This window comes from Rhamphochromis longiceps, linkage group LG6 (genome assembly GCF_057381845.1).
Source record: "Rhamphochromis longiceps isolate RC_006_pf linkage group LG6, R_longiceps_female_GT1.1, whole genome shotgun sequence".
Lineage (NCBI taxonomy): Eukaryota > Metazoa > Chordata > Actinopteri > Cichliformes > Cichlidae > Rhamphochromis > Rhamphochromis longiceps.
The window spans coordinates 11,891,526-11,913,177 of NC_140562.1; the positions used below are offsets into that span (position 1 = coordinate 11,891,526).

The window sequence follows — 21,652 nt, forward strand, 5'->3', positions numbered from 1 at the left end:
CTCTATGATTGTCTGTCTTTGCCCGAATGTTAGAATTAAAGGCAAACAGAAAGGATCCAATCTGATGATGCCGGAGTAGCAGTGTTTGCATTCTCAGGGATCAGGAATGCCATTTCTGCAGGGTGCGAACTACAGGGGAGCCAGAAGGAGCTCGTCTCCTCTTAATAAGACACAGGGTCCTTGAAAACATGATTTATTCAATTTATTAAATATGCTTTTTTGGTTTGTCTTTTTCAATGTATTTATCTTTTCTGCATTGCATGGAGGGTGATTCATTAATAATTCCCTTTACTAAGAATACCGGCATGCATTCTCTGCAAGCTTGACCTCACCCACATCTGCTACAGACAGACGTTGGAGGACACCCTGCAGCAGTCTGACTTGATAAATCATCAATTGTGGAACTGCAATTGGAATTGCATTTAGCCCATGTGTAAACAGGATTTAAAATTTCAGGTTTGTTGAAAAAAAGGATAAATTTGAGTGAAATCTGCAGAGATGGCATGGACAAAGTAACTTATTTATTATTCTAGTATTCTAGTATTATTCTTGTTTACCGGGCTGGAGCTAAATATAACATTACTGGCTACAATAAGCTCTTCTAGTTACCAAGCTGGTCAGAAATGTGAGTAAGTTTTTCAGACTGACATATGGGGCCTATCACTGATCCAGGACCTTGTGTTGTCTTTGGGTATGGCAACCTTAAATAATTAATAACAATTTCAATAACATATATCATATAGCAGTGCTATGCACCCCCCTCCCTCATCATCCCCCGTCTGTCATGCTGATGCATCATTAATTCTCAAATAGCAGTTATTATTCTCTGATATGTTATCTCACTTGGGCCGTTCATCAAGCTCAGCGGTGGATATTAACTGGCTAAAAAAGTAGATGGACTGACATTATTGGGTGCGTACACTGGTGGGCAAAAGATTTGGCAGTGGTATTGTGATGGTTTGCTTAGCCAAGGACGCTCAACAAGGTAGTCTTCTTCTGGGGTGCTGGCCAGGTTTCCCTGACATGTAAGGCCGATTTATCTTAAATGCAAAGTACACAAAGAGTGTTTGCACATTTAAGACCGAACACCCTGGACACTGATTGAAAACAAACCTAATGCAATTTATAATACACACACACAGAAATATATTCAAAACACCCAAACACAAAAACAATATAAAATACCATCAACTAGTAAATTCAGCGCACAAATAGTCCATGATCTCAGTTCAATGCCGTTGCTTGAGTTCATTCACAAAACTAAAGACAAGGAACCCACTCAGAGTTTTTTTTTTTTATCAGTTCCTCAGTTAATTCTCTGTCAGTCCAAAACAGTCACACGCAAGAAAAGCTGCAGGTTTTCTACCTGACGCAAAACAAGAAAGTGAGCTCGGCACTTTCAAACAAACACTTTCTGGAATGGATGCCCGATTCACCACTTTACTCCAGTGGAGTGTCCCAGCGTGAAGTTAGCCTCCTACTGCACAAAGGGAACAAATAATGGAGTTTCAGCTGAGATGGGCCACAGAGGTTATCTCACTGCTTCCTTCTCTGGCATCTTCCATCCCAAATCCTGGCCCACAAGAAAGAGAGTAAAAGGGCTGAACCATCTGCAAGTGCCAAATCCGGGCAGTGACTCGCTATTCTAATTACTATATATACGTCGTTATGTAGATAAAGGCCTTTTACTTTGTTCTCTGGGACAAAAGAGGAGGAAGGTTGAATTTGCAGCTGGAAGATGACAGGATCCTGGCCATCATGAAAGGAACAGGGTGTCCACATGAACTAACAGTGATTAGAAGCGAGAGGCACAACCTGTCAGTTTTACTACCAGGTCCTCAAGACCACATACTAAGGATGATCAAGAAAAGCTGCCAGCAAAAAGATTCAAATCTGCTCTGTTGAGAGGCTTTCCACAGCACAAACCTCAGTGATGACAGCTGGCCAAAACAGCTGAAAATTCTGTTCCTCGCTGAGCTTGGGTATTAAACATTGCTATCTGAGGCCAAAAGAACTAAAGATGAGGAGATTTAAAGGTGGTGCAAGAGACAAAGAGGACAACATGCCACGAGCTGATGGAGGACTGGCACTAAAATAGATTGCATGTCAACTTTGGAAAAAGATCCAACCTTCTGTTTTCTTTTCCTCACCCCCAACCGGTCATGGCAAATGCCTGCCCCAACCTGAGCCTGGTTTTGCTGGAGGTTTCTTCCTGTTAGAAGGGAGTTTTTCCTTCCTACTGTCTCCACGTGCTTGCTCATAAGGGGTGATGTGATTGTTGGGTCTTTACACTACAATATAAACAGCCTTGAGCTGACTGTTGTGATTTAAAGGGCTATATAAATACAACGGAAATGAAAAATCAAAAATTCATCAACAAGGATGCCTGAATGAAGACGTCATCCTGGCAAACACATCTTCTCACATGGTCTATATGATAGCAACCACCCCATTTATGGTCCCCTGTTTAGCCTTTTTATTAGAAATATACCCTTTTGTTAGTTCTTAATTCTCATTTTTTCTCCCTCTCCATTCTCAGTAACTGTCTGTGAATTTCTAGAATGTTCTGATAGAATTTATAAACAGCCTATACAACACATATTTACAGAACTGATAGCATCAAAGGATGACATTTGGACATTACACTGTCCGAATAACGTCTGGTCTCCTGCCGTAGTGGCTGCCAGATATAAAAAAAAAAAAGAAGGAAAAACCACCCCGAGCAACAACAAAACCTTGGACAGGTGTAAGCACCTCCCTTCTCTACAGGTGGAAAATCACAGTGATGAGGCAGATCAAGCCTCTGATACTCACTGTTCAAACAGAGGGAGGCATGACTTCAGTTTGCTAAACAGGCAGTGGAACCACAGACATTTCAGCTCACTATTTCCTCACCATTGAAGCAGCAAAGACTCTCTCTCTCTGCCTCTCTCGTTCTGCCTCTATTTTTAGCAGCCCCTGAGATGAGAGACGACCCACCACTGCGGCGGTGGCAGGCGTGAGTGGGCGATGGTATAGCGAAAGCAAGAAATATTGATAGGGGGAAAAAAAAGAGTTCACAAAGCCGAGCATCAGAAAAAGAGAGGAAAGAAGAAGAAAAGAAGAAAAATCAGTGAAAGTTGAAAAAGAACAGGAAGTGCCTTATTTTCATTGCTTGGAGAGAATTTAATCAGTGCGATCCAAACGAAAGTTCACGCTTGTATAATATGATGTCATGATCCTAGATGCAATCTGTTGCATAAACTGGGGGAGCACACTATAAAGACGAAATTAAGCCAACACCTGTACGAATGGGGGAAGAGCTTTACACTGCAGGAGTGTGGACATGCAGGGCAATGACAGGAACGAGGTAGAAGCAACTTTGTAATCTCCAAAGGAGCCAACAGGGCTGTCTTTACTTTCTATAACAACTATTACAGAGAAAATCTGCAGCACATGCATCCAATGTCTTAACAGCATCTAACGTAACAGTCAAATGATACGTACACAACAGTTTAAATGTTAACAAATAACTTTGTTGTGCAATTCTAGAAGTCATCAAAAATTGTCCAAGTTATAAATGATTGTAAAGTTATTTTTGTTGAATTGTTTGCTGACAGTATGTAAGTGTCCGTGCTGATAGACAACAAAAAATCTATATACAGTACTGTGCAAAAGTCTTGAGTCACCATTATATCTTTACATTTTAATAGGAAAATGGGAAGTATGTGCAAGTATGTGTTGTACGTCTCTCCCGACCCACTGATGCGAACAATGCTGATGACAATTTGAATCAAACATAGATTCATCACTTCATAAGACCCATTGCTCTTGTGTAATTTGTCATACCTCAGTGTTAAAGGCTTTTTTATATTTGCAAAAACGCTTCAGCTCTCATCTATGAAACTTTATCAGAACCCTCGAGAGCAGTATTTAACCCCTAGTGCGGGCTGTCTCATTTGGAAAGTGTCCTGAGGATTGTTGACCCACTACTGATCATGTGAGTCACACAGGGTGAAGGTAATCACCCACGCCTTTTTTAAAGACTCATGCAAACATAAAGACCGCCATTACCTGGATGACTGAAAACCTATACAGACACACAACACACTTCCATCTTTTCTTCCTGTTTCCATTCCTTGAAAATGGCTCCTTGTCACCTTTCCACCTGAGACTATATGATGAGGCATCAGCGAACAATAGATGGACCACCTGAAGGGCATCTCTCAGGTCCTGTGTCAGTGCTGATTTTTTTCCCTATTTCTTAAGGCCGTGACTTTCAGATACTGTTCATCTGCTGTCGATAGATTTGTAGTCCTGTCAACTTTTGTCGTCTCCATGTCCAGTTTCCTGAATTCTTTAAAAAGGACACACTGTGCTGAGATATGTCAAGTTTGCAACTAATAACTGTTTGGAAATCACGCTGTTGGTGCAAAAGTTATACTTCATGCCTGTAAAACTGTGTTATCTTTAGCTGAAACTAATAATAAAGAAATGGGAACATAGTATAAAGAAACATGAAGAAACGAGTACTGTCTGACAACTTTTGCACTCTAGTGCATAACCCTCAAATATATGAAAGACTGAGAGAGATAATTAAGATATTTAAATATTTAATTAAACAATGAAAGATTTCCTAAATAATGAAATAAATGAGGGGAACATGAACAAATGTAAAAAGCCAGCTGTACCTGCTCGTGGTGCTCAATGCCCATGCTGATGGTGTTGATCAAAATGGCGATCATGATGCCTCGGTTAAAATACTTGCTCTCCACGATGCCCCACAGTTTCATCCTGATCTCGTACCACAGCTCCTTGCATCCCTTCTTCGGACTACAACAAGACTCTGCACCTTCATGGCCTTGTTTGTCCTTCCCTTTAGTACTGGACTGTACACCATCCCTGTCTGATTCCTCCACAGTTCCCTCTTCTGTTTCGTCACTCGCTGCATTTCGAACTGGTCCCACCCCGTCAGAGAGCGCCAGCGCTGCCGCACACTGAGGGCAGCCGTCTGTGGCGGAGGCAGCAGTGAGGGCCACAGGCTCAGCGGATGAGGCATGGCCTAGTTTGTTGTGATGGGGACATGGCGGGCCTTACAAAATGCAAGATGGAGAGATTAAAGGGTGATCCTATAAATCAAATAGATAAATACTACTTTCTTACAGTTACGTACCATGTCTTAACCCCGCTCTTCTGTCACGTCCTTCACGTCCATTGGCCTTCCTCTCCCTTCCTTCCCCGCCTCCTCTTCCTCTTCCAACACCATGAAAGCCACGAGGTTTCCCCCGGAGGGTGTTAAAAAGGGCAACAGTTTGCCTCCTCGCCTTTCGGAGGAAATGGCAGACCAGCTGGAAGAGCTCTTCGTAGCAGTCCCCAGGTTCACTGGCCAGGGTGGAGGAGGATGAACACCGAGCTCGCTGCTCCTGCATCAGCTGATGCTCCCGCTGCTTGGTCTCTGAGAACTGGGTGGCAATGACCACGAGGCACAGGTTGATCATGAAGAAGGAACCGACCTGGGAGGATGACAGGCATGCGCACATTACATAAACAAAATTTAAAGCTGCGTGTTGCTTGACTGTCACGTTCCTCCCCAAGCTGCCCAGTGCTGAAAAAGTGTTTACTTGTGAGAATCCAAACTAATGAGATGTAATTATTTTCACAGGGCTTTTGTCTGTTTATCTGTAATAAAAGAACCCTTTTAAAGGCCTATTATTAATCCTAAAACACTCCCATCCAATAAAAAGGTAATAAATCATTCTTAAATATAATGATCTGCAACAGTTGGAAGCTCCAGCATGAAACTGGAAACCCCTAATTTGGTCTGTTAGTCGACAGTTTCTGCCAGCTAATAACGCTGAATACAAAACTCTCAGCATGATGGCCTTATGCCAGAGCAGTGTAGCTCTTACCTCTAGCTTGTTAGTCCACTTGGCTGGACAACTCCAGACATAACACATTATACAATATGTTCACAAACAAATCTGCTCCAGTGCCATCCTGAAAATACTTCTTTTTTTTAGTATTACAACCAGCAAACCAAGCAATGACTAAGAGAGGAGAGCTAACATATTAGGTGGCTTGATGCTGTTGTAGCTGTAATAATTAGCAACTTTCTTTTAGAAAAACCTATGATCACACGAGACAAGCCTTATCTATCTACCTATCTATCTATCTATCTATCTATCTATCTTTCTTTAGGTTTTACAACACTGATTTGTTGAGAACAAAAACTACAATTACACAGTATCTTATCCTTTTTTACCCTAAGGCATGAAAATATATATTTTTGAAAGTGAAAATGACAACAACATTCTGGTAATGCTGATACCTTATTCATATAAACATGTAATTATTACAACTATTAAACACCATCATCACCATCACTGCTCTATCACAAAAAAATCCGCAAAACTACCATGTATCAGTATCAGTTCAACATCATTTTACACTAATACAAAACACATTTACAACACGTGGCAATAAACAGCTGCTTGTTGAAAACTAGTTTCTGCACTTATAGAGCACTGGTAGGACAACCAGCCCCACCCAACCCCTGTTATGATCTCTTTTAATCTCAGTTAGCTCTCAGTATATTTTTAAACAGCTGCTTGTCATTCCAGGTGTAGCTCTCCAGCCTGTGAAGAGTTACCCTCAAGCACAGGGGTGTCAAACATGCAGCCGGGGGCCAGAATCTGCCCGGCAAAGGCTCTTAGAGACTTTTTCTGTAATTTGGGTTTTCTGTAATAATAATAATAATTTTACATATTTATTCATCCATATTATGGAGCAATTGTGACCACACAGTTTACTCTGGAATCATCTCCCTCTTCAGATTAGGTCATCTTCTTCACTAACACGTTCAAACCCAATTGAACATGTGCGTTTTTCATTAGCATTAACTTACAGTGTCATTTTCCCCCAGTGCATCTCTTTTACTTTTATGCGTCAAACTCATCAAAGAATATATATTTAACAGTCAGAGACTTTTTTACTGCTGTTGAATGTCAAAATATGTCAGATATGACCCGAACAGTATGCAAGGACAGAACATAGGAATGAAAAATCTTGATACTAAGACAACATCTTCTAAAGGCAGACACATTATCACAGAGATGCAAAGCAGAGGAACTTATTTAGACACCGTCACATACCCTGTCCTGTCTTGATCATCAGTTTTTGTGGTGCATTTGCTAAAAGCCTGCATTCATAAAAAAGTAAGTGGAGAAGTTCGTGAAGTCTGATGAGGTGTATTGTCTGTGAAGGTTCTCAGTCATCCAGGTCATCGTAGTCAAAGGAGCTTGCAAAGAAAAGCCTCTGGACTTCTTTAAGTTGCTTGAAGACGTTTCACCTCTCATCCGAGAAGCTTCTTCAGTGAAACGTCTTCAAGCAACTTAAAGAAGTCCAGACGCTTTTCTTTGCAAGCTCCTTTGATGAGGTGTATTGTAGCTAAACTTACATCTTCTGAACTTACAATAGGTAGAGTCTGGTGTTTATGGAGAAAACTGGTAACAGAATATTCAGCTTAGTTTAACCTTGACTTGGAATCTCTTAAGATGTCTGTGCTTTCAGCAGTCTGCTAACTACCAAACTTACCTCCATACAGCTACAGCACAATATATAAAAAGCTTGTAGGCGTATTGGGACTGTTAGGAAAAGGTGTCTACCCCCAACTGAAATCTGGCGTTGAACATTGTAATGCACGATTCATAATGAAACACATATCTGGTGTGATACATGAAAAACTGAGAGCAGAAAGGTCAGAAGAGGAAAGAAAAGGTTTTTTTTACCATCACTCCTTTAACTAAAACCTTAGGTTGTGTTTTCCTGCTTAACCACTGATATCATTCAGCCACTATTGACACTTTTATTTAGATGTTTTAGGCTCATTTTCCATGAGACACAACTGGTAAAACAGATTTAAAGAAAAAAAGGGGAAAAAAGAGATGACAAAATAGGTCAAGGTCACCAAGAAACGCTAAGCTGATGTGGAAAGAAAACAGGAGGAAATTAAGCCTAGTGCTCTGCAGGCTGTGATCAATAGTGATTGTAAGCCCCATAACCTCACTAAACCACTGCGACAAAGACTACGGAGAAAGCAGAATGTACGTGTGTGTCCGTTTTAGTGTAGAGACTGCCTTTTCATTGATTCAAAGCAGAGATTTGTGGTCAGACTGGTTCATGCCAGTTCATTGGACTCACGTACTAAAAGGGAGGCAGTGGGTCCCAGCACCCGCTCAGCACCCTCGCTGATCCCATCAAATATTTATGCTCACACTCTGCTGGAATGGCTGAAATACAATTAGATTAGTCTGTGTGTCTCGGTGTGTGCACTTTTAGTTTGCAGCAGAGGTGTGAGAGGCAACTAGTGTTTGAAGAATAGTGAATGAAATAATTACGTTGCCTTCTAAACAAGAAAGCTGCAAAAATCTATGTTTTCTTTTTTTTTTTTTTTTTCTTTTTTTTTTTGGAAGTGACATCAGAAACAGCAGCATGTGACATCACGTGATGGCGGAGCTTCAGTTCATCCTTTGTCATCCTTTTTTTTTTTTTTTTAATAGGACAGGGGGAAAGAATGAAAGAAAGAGGGGGAGAGGAAGAAAGAAAACCAAAGGGGAGAAGAGACGGTGAGAAGGGGGGGAAGAGAGAAAAAAAAAAAAAAAAAAAAAAAAACTCCTGGGTCACCTGTATGGAGAGAAAGAAAAACAAAAAAAACAGGGGAGACAGCAAACAACAAAGAGCAACATAATAATAATAATAAAAAAAGCACCATCACAATAAACTAGCTAGTCATAGATATCAATAGTTACTAAATAGTAAACGATATTGTGCAGCACGCAAGATAGACAGCGCACAGTGTGCTTTGAGGCAGCAGCCAAGAAAGCTGTAGTCCGCATCTGTGAATACCCATGTGTACACCTGTGTGCATACCTGTGTGGATCAGCATGCTTGCATTCCAAAGGTTTCTCCATGTAATGATCTGCTAGAGAGTGTGGGGAGCCACAGCCCTGTCCTCTATGGTATCAAGCAGGTATGGAGGAGATCAAAACTCCAGACATCCAGAGGCCCCCAGAACACAAGAGACCAAGGAAGACCCACAGAGGGGCAGCCGCGCCACTGTCCCAGTAAGAGCTAAGGAGAGTCCCAGATGAGAGCTCATTCAGCAGCCGCGGGGCAGAAGCCAGGGGGAGTTGCAGTGACGCGCCCGTGAGCTCCGCCGGCAGCCAGCTGTGCCTGAGTGACCGAGCCCCAGGCCGAGAGGCCCGAGCGAGCCCCAATAAGCGGCCGCCAAGGAGTGAGCCGGTGTGTACCCGGACGCCCACCCCCAGATACAAAGAACCACCAACGCACCGATACCTGAGGGAGTCCGCCACCGGCAGGGGAAGTGGTGGTGGGTGGAGATAGGCCTCCAAACCTTGGAGGGCCCGAGATGTCCCCAGAGAGGTGGCGTCTGATACCCAACCTGACATATAGACACAGACATACAGGCACACACAGACACAAACATCCATTCCCACCCTCATGCTCTCATATGTACTTCACACTCAACCGACGTGGAGACAGACATAAAGGGACGATCACACTCCCCAAGCGTACTCTACTAACCGGGTCTAGGTACCCTTGCCCCTGGAGGGGGGAACTGCACCCAGACCCAGGTGGTGTTACCCTTTTCCCTGCGGTGGGGAGAGGCAGACCGCCCCGACTCCGCAGCAGCAGGGAGGCCCCAGACCGCAGTCGGACGGCCCACTCCTCCTAGCCCCCCCGCTCCAGTAGGCCGCAGAGAATGGGGGTGAGAGAAGACTCCAAGCCTCCCTCCACCCGCTCATTGTAGTGTTGATGCATGTGTGTTCTAAGGTGCAATTAAAACCCAGGAGGGCATAGAGCTACCTGCCAGAGAGCAGCAGGTAAGCGCATAGTCCCTCCTGCTAGCCCTCAATGTCTACATGTATTTAAAATTGAGAGGTGGGCAACGACGCCAGGGGTGAGGCGTACACCCTGATGGTAACTTGGACTCTGTGTATCGTGCCCACCCCCAAGATCCTATATGTATGTGTAATGAGGGTGTGAGTAATGTGAATGTCTAAGTTGTGGGATAAAATTGAGGCAGAGGCAGCCAGAAGGGGACAGAGGGGGGGGTAGCCTCCTCTGCATCCTGGTGACATACCCCTACTCCAAGGCCCTGCATGTGTGGGTGGTTGTGGTGGAGCAGGAGGAGGGAGGCAGCTGGAGATGGGGAGGGAAGGAAGGGAGGGGCAGGTGACCCCTCCCTGGGGCCAGCTCCCCCGCTGACCCCAGTAGGCACTCCCACACTCCGCGACCCGCCAGGGAAAGGGGGGCCCAGGCCCATCCAGACCGGGGCCCAGCGCAGCAGCGCCCCCCGGCCCCACAGAGCCCGGGACAGTCCACCCAACCCCACCACAGAGAAAACTGCACCCACCCCACCATCCACTCGTCTTCCAGACTACATGAGACAATAGACGCCCAGGCTGAGATCTTCCTCCACCTCTCCTGTATCTCCCCCTCCTGCAGAGAGTTCCTGAGGGGAAGAAAGCTCCTGCAAGGTGTAACAATCTCCCCCACCGGTTGAAGAGCCCCACAGGCGACTCGACACACCGGCGGCACCCTGCGCCAGGGATGGGCTCCCATGCACCCACCCGCCCACAACCCCGGCAACACACAAACCAGGACCCAAGGCCCCGAGGCCCAGCCAGGGCCCCGGCCCAGAGATGGAGCGCCCCCAGACCCTCACGCCCATCCCGGACCCACCCAGGGGCAGACAGGCTACCAGGTCAGTAACCCACGTCCATCACCACAGACCCTCCCCTAGCCCCGCTGCACGCAGCCACGAGGAAATGGTCAGAAAAAGGTCCCCAACCGGACATGACCGCTACCCCGGTCATGTCCGGTTGGGGGCCTTTTTCTGACCATTTCCTCGGGGCCTTTTTCTACAAAAAAACAAGACCATGTGAAAGGCTTGTAAACCTTTGGGAGTGCATCACATTTACTATTTGGTTTTGTGCTTTTTTCAGTCCAAATGGTAGCCACGGCAAAATGGACTTTCGGTACAGTGCAGTTTGCATTTGTTCCAGCACACACTGAACACTGAGTACCAACGTGCAGACAGACAAATCTAATGATTAAATAGTAACGATATTCAGATGTGTAGTACTGTTGCTAAAGACACAGCGTTAACCGAGATCAAGCCAGTGCTAAAAAGACTCCTTTTTAGTGATATCCCCGAAATGAACGCAATCAAATGACCACCAACAAAAATGGTGAAGTCCACATTAGCTGAGGCTGTTTTCTTTGGCTCATTATGCATTTTTACTGTAAAGCTTCATCAGATCAGGCTTGCAGCATTTGGATGAATCTGAGCACAGAGTGCACCCTGCACACTGCAGAATTGTAGAATCTGCTAACTGGTCACTTGTGTTTATTAATGTTTTGCCATGGGCATGTATGGCTGCCATACATGCCCATGGCAGAACATTGCGTCATATTTGACAGATTATTAAACTGCTCATATTGAAACAAATTAATCTTTTTATTATTTGTTTGTATCAAGGTTTTTTGAGGCCCTTTGAGGGGTTTTCTGCATCAACATCTCTGTGAACCTCATAATGATAGTTCCAGTGCCCAGGCAATAAACACACACAAATGATTTCAGAAAAACAAACACGACGATAAAAAAGCTGTGATGTGTAATAAAGCAACTTCTGCAAGGCCTTCAGGTCCAATTGTGATTCAGAAATGTAGTGCTGAACTCTGGAGTTATTGTTTTTGAGCATACGTTATGACATATAACAACCAGTCTCTTGCTTTCTTTTATGCGAAAGGGATCGCCAGGACACGCATGGACTGAAGCAGATTATTGCAGACACTGAAAGTATCTGTTAGAAGAAGGGGTACACAGATGAGGTGTATTAAATGATTTGTTTTAAACTCACAATGTGCATATGTGGGCATTACAAACTATGTTTTTAGCCCAGATTTCGGTGGATTCCTCCTAAAAACACAATATTTTAACTACATTTTGCTGATGACTCTGTGGACTTTCCTTAAAAATATACAGTAACAGGACAGGACATCCTCTCTTGTTGTGTTGTGGCACATGTCCATATATGCAAACGAGCTCGATGTTAATACCAGGTATAAGCGAACACAGAAGGTGAGATTAAAAAGTGTCAAATCAGGAGGATTACTACGCTTTACAGTTTTGCAACAAAACAGGTTGAGGATGGCATTTGTAGATGTCAAAGCTTAATTCCACAGGGCCAAACTATCTTCCATGCAAAGCCTTTAATTCCACTGAGTCCTCTTGTCTAAACTGCTCTACATGATGGTAATCACTGCAAAGCATCTCTCTAACTCTCTCCATCTTTAGCTCACTTTTTTCATCTGTCTCTCCATCTGTCACTCGGTCTCTGTATCTCTCTCTCACGGCTGTTTTCATCTAGCTTCCTTCTAGCACTCTCTTGTACTCACTCTCTTGCGCTCTCAGTTCAATTCAATTTTGCACACTTAATCTGCATGCATGTTACGTGAGTGAAATCATCAAAGCATCTAAACGCAACCTGAACTTATATCTCTCTCGTTTGCTGGCACCTCTGTCTTTCTCGGTCTTGATTGCTGTTGCTTGCTGTATTCCATCTCTCAGCACATGGTGTCATGCAGCATTAAAGAAAGAATGATGAAAAGTCTCCTCATCTGTTTCCCAGGGAGATGAGGACACGCCTGTGATGTGAGCAGAACTTTTAACATGTAGATAGTAAATCACTTTCCTCCACTAAGCCTGTTTGTGAAACAAGCCTTGAAACATGCCGAAACAAAGCCAACAAGAGGCTGGCAGTTAAATCTTTTCTCTATGGGGGGAAGACTAGGGATGGGTACCGGTAATGGCACCGGTTCTGACATAAACAGTAGTAACCAGACCGAAAAGCAGCGCACATTTCGGTGCTTTATTTTGGTGCTTTTTTTTTTCCTGAGATGTCATACACTTTGGATTCTAGCCAATCATTTTACCTCTGCAAGCGTAGTAGGCGGGCCCAGGTACGTACGTTCTTTTAGAGCAGAGCTACAGATTAAAAATGCCCATGGTGAAGCGGTCAAAGTCTGGCTGTACTTCACAGCAAAAGATGCAAACTCAGCAGCCTGCAACAAGTGCTTTAAGGTGATACTGTGCAAAGGAGGTAACACCTCGAATCTGATGAAACACCTGGCGACGCATAGCATTTTGTTAAAAGCCGAGAAATGCGCCGTATTTAATAGCTTGCTGCGAGACCTCACACCGTGCACATCTACTGCGGGTGGGTTGCCTGTTATCGGACCCGGAGTTAGCAACATCCACCAAAAACCCGAAGAGGAGAGTCCTGGCCCCTAGCCCTGCCAGTGTTGCAGAAATGATGACGGATGATGATGGCAGCAGCAGCCGTTCTTCTCTGGGTGAGTACCTTAACCTCCTAAGACCCAAAATCTTCCACGGCATGCATTTTTAATTTCTCTTTGATATTTGGGCATATTGGGGCCTGATGAATGTAAAAACAAAGAATTACCACAGCTTATTTTTTTACCTTATTTTTGTTTTTATGAAAAATAAGAGCCACATATGAGGATATTTGTTTAAAATTCTGAGCAGTATAATGTCCTCGTAAGTGGATATCAGGCCCTTGTAGAGCAAAATTGAGTATTTTGGTCTAAATAACCCAAAATGTGATGTCCACATATGTGGACGCCAGGTCCTAGGAGGTTAATGTTGTCCGTGTGTAATTTACGTTGAGTAGGCTAACCACGTTATTACATTAATGCATGTAAGGTGAACTAGCAAACACCGTTGTAGTTACATGCGGCTGTCTTCTTGTTTGATGGCAGATACTCCCTTCACCCTGGCCAAAAAGGCTAAAATGACCAAAGGAAAAGTGGAAAACAGCTAAACATGAGAGGTTTTTGGACAAAGTTTGTGTTTTTTTTCCATTGTTTAAGCGCTGCTTCCAGCCAAGAGTGATGCCAAAAAGCTAACATTGTTATCTTTTTACAAAAAACCAGCTGAACATGAGAGGTTTTTGGACCAATTTTGTGTTCTTCATTCTTTAAGCACCAGTTCGAGCATCGTTTAAGCACCGTTTCAAAAGTACTGGTATCGGATAAAACCTAAACGATACCCATCCCTAGAGAAGACATATGCAACAACTCCAGGGAGCAAAATCAAGCAGAGATGCTTAGTCAACAACATAATGAATTACAACACGTTCATCTTGAGAAACTTTAATTAATGGAGATTTGCATCCTCATTTAGATCATGTATGAATGACATTTGCTTATGTTGCTTAAGAGTTCCCTGCAGTATTTTTTTCTATATATTCTATGTAGTGTTTTTACTAAACTTCCTATTTCTGAGCTGGGCTGTGCAGTTTGTCATGTTAATTTCCACTGGTGAGGGACAGACAGACATGTCATATGACACACTGTTAAACCTTGTACTGTGATCTCCCTCAATACGTGAGCCCTGAGGGACTCACTCTAATTATCTGGATTTCACCTAAGATCAAAGAGAGACACCAACATGTGGTTGCTTCCTCTCGCCCGTCCTCCAATCCTCTCTCTGATTTCATGCTGACATTCTAGTCCATCTAGTCCTGCTCTCCCTGTCACCGATCCATCCACCCTCTTCCCATCCTTCCTTCACTTCCTCCCCCCTTCATCACTTGCTCTCTTAAGCTTGCTCGCAGTCCTTCTCCTCACTTTCCACACCTCAACTCCATCTGTCTAACAACTCCCAGCCCTCATCCACCCACCGCCCCTTCTCTCACATTTCATCATCTACTAACCCTCACTCCAGCCTTTGGTTATTTCCTTCCTTCCTTTCATCCTCCTTCCACTCTTCATCAGTTATATATATATATATATATATATATATATATATATATATATATATATATATATATATATATATATATTTTTTTTTTTTTTTTTTTTTTTTTTTTGAAAAGGCAACCATTACATCACAAATTGGGATGTAGTTAGGCAATTTTCGGCTGTGTGTTTCTACATAAATGAGAACGAGCAGAGTGACCGATACATGAATATTGCCCAGTATACACATCAGTGAGAAAGAGGAGAGCAAATGAAAGCAGCAGGTGAGTATTAGAAGGAAGCCGGGAGGTGGTAGAGATTTAAAAAACAGAAAAAGAAAGGGTAGTTGCAAGCAGGTTAAAGAAAAGAGGGAATGAGTGAGGAAAGATGGATGAAGTAGAGAGGGGTAGTGGTAGAATAAACTGAGTCATGGACTGATCTATGACAGGACAAGGTAAGAAACACAGGGTGCAGCTTGAAGAGATTGGCAGATTTAAGGCGATAGAAGGATGTAGAAAGTAATCTTAAAATAAATTAAGAGGTATAGAATGAAAGGCGCACTGGCTCGAAGAGGAAACTGGAAAAGAGGAAAAGCTCCTGTCTGAATCTGAAGGCAGGCAATTAAAAGTATAATAAAAAGACAAGACAGCCCCTGGGTTGGGGAAGTAGTCGGGACTGGCAGTCGTGCTGCATTATAACACTTTCAAATACACACACACACACACACACACACACACACACACACACACACACACACACACACACACACACACACACGCGCGCGCGCGAGACAGGCTAAAAAGAAATATATTGCACCAACATGCACCAATGCTCACACACAAAAAGCATGAATATATTGCGGCACACATACAATGAGGGAAACAAAAGGATTGAGATTAAAAAGTACTTTATCAGAAAAAATTATGGATTCTTCAGCTCAGCTTTCAACTGTGTCACTGACAGCTGTGTGTGTGCGTGTGTGTGTGTGCGTGTGCGTGTGTGTGTCGTATAAAAAGAAGGAAGGTATCTCAACACAGTCATATATCATGCTCACAAAAATCAAATACATCAGCAATTAACCTCAATAAGTACATTTTAAGCAAGTTTCCTTAAAGCAAATGCTGAAGCACCTGAGCACTGACTCTAACGTGTCCACATTTACTCTGTTGTTGTAAATACGAGTAAAGCCATGTCTTACTTACAATTATAAGCAGGATGAAGTAGATGAAGTTATAGAATGAATGAGCATCCATCACGTAGTACATGATCTCCACCCAGCCCTCCAGAGTGATCACCTACAAACAGAAAGACATTTGACAGTATCTGTTATTTAGTTTTTTATTACTGAATGGAAACTGGAAACCAGAAGAAGCATCTGGCTTGTCTCTATCTGAAGGTATCAGTTCAGCTTTATTTATATAGCACCAAATTACAACAACAGTTGCCTCAAGGTGCTTTATATTGTATAAAAAGACCTTACAATAATACAAAGAAAACAGAGAAAACCCCAATAATCACATGACCCCCTTTCAGCAAGCACTTTGGCAACAGTGAAAGGAAAAACTCCCTTTTAACAGGAAGAAACCTCCAGCAGGACCAGGCGGCCACCTGCTGCGACCGGTTGGGGTGCCATGATCCATCACAAATGCTCACAAACGTATAGACAGTATGCTCTAAATGCAAACATGATGATTTGTAAATGTTAAACAGGGTTATTCTGTGGACGGATCCTTGCTGGAAGTAGTCAGGAGCCTCCTTGATAGGCAGAGTGAAGTGTCCACTACCACTACAACCCAACCCATAACTCTCTGTAAAATGGAGACAATGTGTTTTTACAACTTGATATTAATCTATTTTAATATAGTTTAAACATGTTGATTCAAGTGCTGATTAGGTGTTGTTATGTTTGGACAGAGATATGCAAGCTTCTCTGTTTCCAGTCTTTGTACTTAGCTGGGAAAGAAAAAGAAAAAGCATACAGACATTTTCCCAAGTTTTTATTTCTAAAAAGTAAGGTAGATTAAATTTAATTCATTACTCCTGCTCAGATATAGATGTAACCAAGAAAGCAATGGCAGGGAGGTAACTGGTATCAGCTGTTTCACAGCCATCAGTACACTTCAGTGTGTTGATGTAATACTCTGAATGTTTTCTTGGTTATTTTTGCTGCTGTTGTTTTTGAACAGTATATAAATATTTCCATTATTTTCATTCATATCCATTTATATTTATATGCATTGTGATCATTGCATCCTCCTCTGCTTAGCCAAATCATGGTTGCAGGGGTCCATCCCAGCTGTGACACGGTTGGAGGCAGGATGGCAGGAGGCCAATCATCAGTTACCTTAATACCTAAACCCACACATTTTTGAACCTGTGGGAGAAGCTGGAGAACCTTCACTGACATGCGAAGTCCATATATAAACCCCCACCCAGCCTAATTTAAACCCAGTACCTTGATTTTGGTGAGGCAACATTGCTAATCACTCCAACACACTGCCACCTGGATATGTCTCCCTTGTATTATTTAACAGCATCAGATATCATGAATTATAAAAATGACAGAGGATGAATCATCACACAGTTAAACAGTGTTTTAATTACTCGATTTACTTGTACAGCCTCAGGTTAAAAACAAAAAAACCCACCTGAAAGATGACAATCCAGGCAAAGGCAATGTTGTCAAAGTTGATGGCTCCTTTGTGGGGGTTGCTGTACCCAGTATGACACCTGGTGTAGTACTGGTTCCAGTTCACACAGAGCCCTGCTACACTGACGCTGCCGTTGGCCAGGGGCTCGGGGCTCAGACCGATAGACTGGCGATACAGGATGTCATCTTTGTCCAGGCAGCATGTCTTGCCTCCTTCTCGGCGGGCCGGCACATCGGAGCAAGACATGATGCCATTGTCAACAGGAAGGGAGCAGATAAAAGGACGCTCGTCATCCTCATCAGCCATGTAGTAAGGCCGAGGGAGACTGACTCCGCTACTGCTGGAAGAGTCCAGGAAGGAGACGATGATTACAACAGTATCCTAAAAACAAAACATTTCCTTGTACAACGTAATGTTAAAAATGATAAATACACTTTGAAATGGGTCAAAAAAAGAGGGAAAAGGAAAAAACTGAAGAAAAGATACAGATGAAAGACAATCTGAAATCAGTCTTAAATATTTATGAATTGAATGGTGAAAAAATCTGCTTGTCAGAGTCAAAGACATGCAGTTTTAAACATCCAGTCATAGTAAAATCAGCATAAAATGTGTGTATTATAGACAGGAATAGTGTATTTCATCAACAAAGTCTCACATTTAAACCAGGCAGAACAGAAGTCATATTATATGGGTGAAAGAGAATTTCACCCATATACCATACCATTTCGAGGTATTTTTTTAATGAAGATATCTAATAAATGATCAGATAAGAAGAAAACAAAATCATCTCTAAACTTGCCATTCTCATCCATCTGTTTCTTTACAAGTATAGTGGCATGCAAAGAGATGCACACGAGCCTAGATCAAAGCTTCATGTGTAATAGTGCATTTTAAGTTTGTTATATGAGTGCTCACAAGTGGAGAGATGAGTGGATGAAAGGACAGAGATAGTATTTAGTATTTAGTATTTATTTATTTATTGTCATTGTCAAGAACAATGAAATTGCGTTTGGGGCTTCCATACAACCCAAAAAAAAAGAAGAAAATAATAAATACCCCTTAAAACCCAAGTGTACATATTTAACCCAGTGTGACTCCAATGCAATAAGACAATCCTTAGCAATAATGTTCGTAGAAATTCAGACAAAGACCTGAGAAACATGACAAAATACAACAATGCAACCCATTCAATATTATTGTACTGTGAGATAGAGAGAGAAGATTATGTGTGTAACAGTAAAATTGAAAGAAATACACCACAAGCAGACGCACGCACACAGACACAGAGGCAGGGTGGTAGTGATGGAGACATTTTAACCCTGACACATCTAGCTGACAGTCTGCGGTCTGACTCTGTTTGACAGCCGTTGTCTGTCCGCGGCGCACCGTTTCCGTGTGACGAACATTTTTCTTGATGTAAGATTGATCATGTACTGGCTACAAAGGCAGCCCAAGAACAAGCCGTCAGACTCGCTGTTCAGTCCAGCAATCTGCGTGTTTCTCACACTGAATGTGAAATTTCCCTTTTGGATTTTTTCTTTTCGTGTTTTGCAAACTACAGAAACACAAAAATATTGGAGGCTTTAAAGTCTTCTATGCAAACAGAATTTTAACAATGTGTTCAAAGCCTGACTCAAACCTGTTAAAAACATTTCACAGCAGTATGATTTATAGTGCTTTTTGCTGAAAAAAATCTTTTGACTGACAAGTTTATTTTGTGTCACCTTCTAAAGCGTGACTTTTAAAGTGTTAAAATCAATTTTTGTCAAGGAGTATGATGGGATTTTATAATGTAGTGCAAATACTTTTTTTTAAATAGAAGAAACCGAATAGTGGAGAGTTTACACATACGTAAGAAGCGAGAGATTGCTGGTTTGATGTCAGGAGGAAGTACAAATCCCCCGCTGGTTGCATCAGGAAGGGCATCAGGCTTAAAAAGCTAGCAAATCAAAACTGTGGAGCAACCTACTGCAGCAACCCCTAGTGAAGGGAGCAGCTGAAAGTACCTTTTAAAAGGAAGAATCTAAAATCACCATTGTCTAGACATAAAAAATATGCACTAGTTTCATCACTGTATTATTGTATCCCGTTGAACGTTTGTGTGGAACTGTGTCCTTGACTTTGATCATTAAAATCGAATCAGTTTTGTTTTGACTCCAAGTGCAAAATTTTAAGAAATTCTTTCAAAGAGTTCCTGATTTAGCGAGACAGCCAGACAAGCAAAAAACAAAATGCGCCGTCATAGACGTGAAAAAAGTTTTTGGGCTACAATGTAGCTTGCCATCGCCAGTGTGTGAATGTGTGTGTGACTGGGTGAATGACTGAATGTAGTGTGAAGTGCTTTGGGGTCCTTAGGGACTAGAAAAGCGCTATACAAATGCAGGCCATTTACCATTTACCAAACATTTATCTCAGCCAGCCCAAGGACTATGTGACCAGTTTTATTTATAAAGCAAACCCAGGGTTCACAAAGTTCACAAAGAGATTACAGATTTAAAAACAAGTACAAGAACTTTAAAAAAGCACGGTAATCAGATTACAATTTTGAGTACCACAGTCGCATTTATCACATTACAGTTTCAATTATGCCATTCATTGCATTACTAAGGATTCTTTCAAGCTTGCATTAAACGCGCCTCTTGCTATGATCAGCAAACTTTACTTCAAACATCTCTTCACGCTAACACAGAGTAAGTAGGGTTCTGTGAGGTCTTATAACCTGAGTGTTATTTATATGTCTATGTTACAGAGTAATGCAAAAGTAAACTAATGGCTAGTGTAACATATTACTTTCTTCTGGGAGTAATATATTAATATTTGTTTGACCTCAATACTCTTAATAACTCTGAGTGATATGAAGGAAAGATACAAAGTACTAGACAGTGCCTACATGTAATGTGGGGACAGCATGTTATTAGTGGTACCAAACATAAAGTCCACAAGCAGCTACTGTCACTAATAAAAAAGGACCTAACCAGACCAAACTGTGGCCATGTTTCGACCACCTTTCATGTGCTAAACATGTTATTCACGATCTAGCCTGCAAACTGATATCAGCAGCACATTTTTTCCTCAGTTAATGTCATGGTCCCCGTGCCTGCTCGGCTGGCCCTGTGTGGCTACATGTTATGTTTTGTCTTTTCTCTCTCTCCTCTCTCTCTGCTCGCTGCCTGGGCGGAGCTCATTGTGAGCTCCCGGCCTCCACCACCTGTAGGCAATCACCTGTGGCTCCTCACCTTGTTTGCTCCCGCTACTTAAGGCAGTGACTGAGAGCACCTCGCCGCTGGACTATTGAATAACGCTCGTCAGTGCTACTTTAGCCTCAGCCAGTTTTGAGCTCTGTCCGTGAAAGTTCCGTGCTAACTCTTGTTCTCTGTATGCAGATTTCTCGTGCTTGGTTTGGAGACTCTGGACACTTTTCCCGACCCCTCTCTGCACCCCTGGGAACCCTGGCCCCCTTCTCCTTCACCTGTATATAGTGCACCTGGAGTGTGTAAATAAACCTGTTTTTCTGAGATTTCAGTCTGCGCCGAGTCCTCCCTGCTCCTCCGTGACAGTTAATTCTAATTTGGTAGCTCGTCCAGCAGGGTGCATGACAAGATGAAGAAAATGCAGACAAGAAGACGTTAGATAAGCAGACTTTAAAAGAAAAGCTAATGCGGTCTGGCGCTGGTGTTATGCAGCAGGCTGCTGTTTGGTTCAGCGTGACCGTCTGGCCTGCCTGTTATAGAACGCTGATGCTACTTCTCAATTTATGACTTGATTAGCTGCATCCAAGAAAAAGTCTGTGTTTAATGAAACCAAGAAAATGTAAGACACACGATACAAAAGCAGTTGACAAAGGAGTAAAGCTGAAATGATGAAAAGAGAAGACAATAAACCAAACACGAGGAGGAAGAGAGTAAATGTGATCGTTTTGGCAATATTAGGAAAATGAAAAGATAGAGGCTGAAAAAAAGAGCGAAGCTGTGTGTGATTTTATTTCAGTGTGAGGTAGGGTTGCTATTTAGAAGGCAGACCAGAGTAGGGCTGGGCCATATTATACCGTTCACGGTAATACCGGTATAATGTTAGGCAACGATAGGAAAATGAAATATCGCGATAGAATGGGAGTAAAACGCGCATGCGCAGTGCCTTTGTTTTCATACGCACATGGCCGATTGTTGAGTGAAACA

The 21,652-nt window shown here is 42.6% G+C and overlaps 1 protein-coding gene across 1 annotated transcript in view; it reads right to left on the reverse strand.

Moving 5' to 3' along the window:
* LOC146667543 (voltage-dependent T-type calcium channel subunit alpha-1I-like) overlaps window positions 1-21,652 on the reverse strand; it is a 169,517-nt gene that overhangs the window by 92,832 nt on the left and 55,033 nt on the right. The window contains exons 5-8 of the mRNA XM_085408336.1: window positions 17,475-17,817; window positions 16,029-16,121; window positions 5,153-5,492; window positions 4,671-5,071 (exon numbers count right to left, since the gene is read on the reverse strand). Coding sequence (XP_085264462.1) covers window positions 4,671-5,071; window positions 5,153-5,492; window positions 16,029-16,121; window positions 17,475-17,817 — 1,177 coding nt within the window. The remainder of the gene's footprint in view (window positions 1-4,670; window positions 5,072-5,152; window positions 5,493-16,028; window positions 16,122-17,474; window positions 17,818-21,652) is intronic.